We start from the raw sequence: 3,523 nt of genomic DNA on the forward strand, positions 1-3,523 counted from the left end.
CTCAAAACACTTGGATGTATGTTGCTCTTAAGAACCTCTATAAATATCAGTATATCATAAGATCATGAGAACAAGTTCTATCAAATATGAATGTTGCTTTTGAAGTTAAATTATGATTACAGAGCAGTTTGTCAAGAAACAACAGTTGTTCTTCACAATTCCAGTCAGAGTACAACAGAAATACAGTTTGAGGGGGTTCCTGAAAATGGCAAAAAAGAATATGTTCATCTAGTCTAGAAATGGTAAAAGGTACCGCAGCAGACCTCTAAATCAAAAAACTAAACCTTTGGCAGGGGATTTGGTCTCTACAACCATCAGACAAACGCTGCTGGGTTCCGGAACCGAGTCATAGACAAGGTACCTGCCTGATGCCAATGGTCACATTTACTTCCAATCAAAATTTGGGGTTACTTGATCGAGATACTTTTCCTTATTGGCACTATAATGCAAATCCGGATATAACTCAAACCGGCAAACTTAACAAGAACTAAGAAAAAAATGAATAGATATCCTATAGCAACTTCCCGAAGGCGATATCTAAGATTATCTGTGAACCCTGTCTTTACTAAATTCTAAAAAGTTCCTTCAAGCGTTCTTCTAGGTTTGAGAGGATGTTTTTGGCAACCCTTTTCTGATTCTTTGTGCTTTTCAACCATGCAACTTTAGCGAACACTCGCACCTGACATCCCTTTGCTTTTAAATCCTCGATTTGGTATCTAACATGAAGCTGCAAAAAGTAAAAGTTTAAAACTCAAAGTGACCAATACTGAGGGAGATTTAGAATAATTTCTAAATCAGGCCCAAGGTAAGCTTAAGCATCACAAGAAGGATGCGATTAAGAAAATGCTCTTGGCCGGCTTGCATTTGTACATTGTAATAGTCACCAAGTGGAACACCATGAAGAGTCATAACTTCTTCAATAAGCCAACCCTTTGTATCAGGAAGTGGGGATTTCTGCTGAGTACTAGTCACCTCTCCTCTAAACCGGGACACATGCTTATCAAATCTGTAATAAATTTGCCGCTCATATACATCAGCTCCTTCTGAATCCCATTGACTACAAGAAAAGTTAAGACAGCCAGCTCTCTCCATAGCTTTACGATCTGTTTCACCACCACTGAATATCTCCATGACTGAACTAATCTGAATCACCAACAAAGAAATTACCATGATCAGATACGGACAAAATACATCTAAAATACATGCATCAATGTAGTACATTTAGATGTGAAGAATCTCTAATGATAAAGCTATATTGAGAGAACTGGAAGTACCTTAGACAAAAGATGGGTATTAAAAAAAAAATTCTTAACTGGATGCATGCAACAGAAAAACTAGTTCATAGACTCGGAGAGAGAGAGAAGGGGGAACTTACGGGAACAGTAAGTGTAACTGAAAAAATCTGAGACATGCTGACGTCCTCAACGCCTAAGAAGGATCCACTCTTCATTTTGGAGACATTTGGTTTCAGACTCTTCTTCAACTATTCGCACTTTCTGCTCTGGACTCAAGGACCTGGCTTTCCACAGGGCCATGATTGTCCTAGTCAACAAAAAATATTTGAAAATCAAGAAAAGACATTTTATCATTCTTTCCCCCATTTTTTTGACATTTTCACTCTAAACTTAGACAACAAAGATTTTCCTATCCTCTTTTTTTCTCATCATAGATCCTTGATAGTAGTTGCAAAGCAACATTATGGTTCTTCCGCATTTTCAGAGTTCTCTTCTCCGATTTGTAGTATCAATATTTACAGCAATTAACTGCGATACTATATGATGCATCGTAATCGCAATAAACACATTGTAATGGAAAATGAATTCATGATTGCAATTTAAATCCCCATTAGGAACTAGTTAAATCATTTGATAGCCAACGAAAATGATTGATATAACTACCTATGAGCTACATTGAAAGATACAAAAGACTGGAAATGGAACTTCAGCCTGCCTTCTCCATCTAGTGTCCTTGCTCCATGTCTCACATCCATCCCTCTTCCTAGACGGAGAGTTATTACGATAATTGGACTACCCATTGATGCCAACGTAGGAGGAGAAACTAGAATGTCCTCGATGTCATCCCAAAGGAAGAACTTTGTCTTGTGCCCAAATATATTGGCATGAAACCCAATAATTCTTGCTGATAGAAACAGGCGGCCCTGCATCTGATAGAAACAGGCGGCCCTGCATAGATGCAACTGCAGATTAACAAAAAGAGACAAATGCATTATTTACATACATATTTGAAGGTAATGCAATAAATTAATTACTCAGAGAAAACATCGCACAGTAAGTGTGCTTTACAAAAGATTATATAACCCGACAAACAGAACCTGAATAGGCATTTTCCTTTTCAGGTGACAGGTGAAGTCATTGATAAGAAATTCCTCTGGTGGAAGCCCAAAGAGTTTTTGAAAGGCTGAATTCGTTTGAGGAGACCTCAGATTTATCTGCAAATATATTTTTTGATTGCAAGTAAATAACAATAATATTTTATTTGTGGCGTGAAACTAAAGAGAAGAATCGTACCTTCTTCCCCACTTCTTTCTCCATCTTACTCAAGTACTCTGTAACCACATATCCACCTTTTGTATTGTCCAAGAAAATTCTCAAGTGCAGTTTAGACTGACATGCCATAGCCAACTTACCTTTCAGAGGAATCCACAGATCAGTTAGATCTGCTATGTTAGTTTTTAAAAAATTAACCTCCGCCTGTCCCAAAGATGTAGCATCATCGAAAGGTCCATCAAAATCAAATACTTCTACATCCAGTACGGAAGGAGGCTCTTCCATTGCATCAAATTCAAATCTTTCTGCAAAGATCGGAGGAGTTTATAAACAATTGATTGCAAGTAAGATTTAAATAATTCTTGGACAAGTTTTGATCTAAAGAGACTTTAAAAATCATTACTAAAGAATATGCTAGTGCAAACAGGCAAACTTGAATTCAGAAAGATAAAGTAACAATCTAAATTCACCATTCCACTGGGGACTAGATTTCTGGAACTTGATTGAGCTGGTTCTACTTTTCCCATTGCATGTGAACACCACATATGGGCCACAGAACCCACTAGAATCTACAGCTGCTAAATTACTTCCCTCAATCAAGGCAACTGTTAGTAACCATCCATCTCCTTGTGCTTTCACTCCATGATCACTTCCTATAGTTGTAGAGACAAAAGAAATGGAAATCAAACATAGCAATTGGCAACACTTTTTGCTGGGAGCAGAGTTCTAATTGGATGTAAATATTACCTTTTTGAGCTCTGGCCTGCATAAAGCGTGAGATTAACTGCATCACCCTTTCACCTTGAAGAATCAGAACACCACACACAATGAATTCACCAATTGAATCGGGTAAGTCAAGCCCAACAAACTCTAGTCCTTGAATAGTACCAGGTGAATTCAGCCAGATATGAACTATTACATACAAGGCCATAAAAACTGTGGAAGCCGTGGTAAAATTAGCAAAGTATTGAACTGCCAATTTCCAACATGACACGGGTTCAGCTTGCAATGATCCC

The 3,523-nt window shown here is 37.8% G+C and overlaps 1 protein-coding gene across 1 annotated transcript; it reads right to left on the reverse strand.

The window, feature by feature from the left end:
* Positions 1 to 507: 507 nt before the first annotated feature.
* On the reverse strand, positions 508 to 3,523 carry LOC120146831 (C2 and GRAM domain-containing protein At1g03370-like). The gene is made up of 8 exons (XM_039160327.1): positions 3,255 to 3,523; positions 2,978 to 3,160; positions 2,529 to 2,812; positions 2,333 to 2,449; positions 1,899 to 2,158; positions 1,376 to 1,542; positions 871 to 1,143; positions 508 to 727 (listed from the first exon to the last, which is right to left on the reverse strand). The coding sequence occupies exons 1-6, from the start codon at positions 3,436 to 3,438 to the stop codon at positions 1,422 to 1,424; spliced, it is 1,149 nt and encodes a 382-aa protein (XP_039016258.1). The 5' UTR covers positions 3,439 to 3,523; the 3' UTR covers positions 508 to 727; positions 871 to 1,143; positions 1,376 to 1,421.

This window comes from Hibiscus syriacus, unplaced genomic scaffold (assembly GCF_006381635.1).
Source record: "Hibiscus syriacus cultivar Baekdansim isolate YM2019G1 unplaced genomic scaffold, ASM638163v2 tig00110931_pilon, whole genome shotgun sequence".
Lineage (NCBI taxonomy): Eukaryota > Viridiplantae > Streptophyta > Magnoliopsida > Malvales > Malvaceae > Hibiscus > Hibiscus syriacus.

Coding starts and splice junctions, on each gene's coding strand:
- LOC120146831 (XM_039160327.1), bottom strand. CDS start 3,438: ATGGCCTTGTATGTAATAGTTCATATCTGGCTGAATTCACCTGGTACT. Junction 2,450..2,528: donor AGAAAGAAGTGGGGAAGAAG/GTACGATTCTTC, acceptor ATATATTTGCAG/ATAAATCTGAGGTCTCCTCA. Junction 2,159..2,332: donor AAAGGAAAATGCCTATTCAG/GTTCTGTTTGTC, acceptor TATCAGATGCAG/GGCCGCCTGTTTCTATCAGC.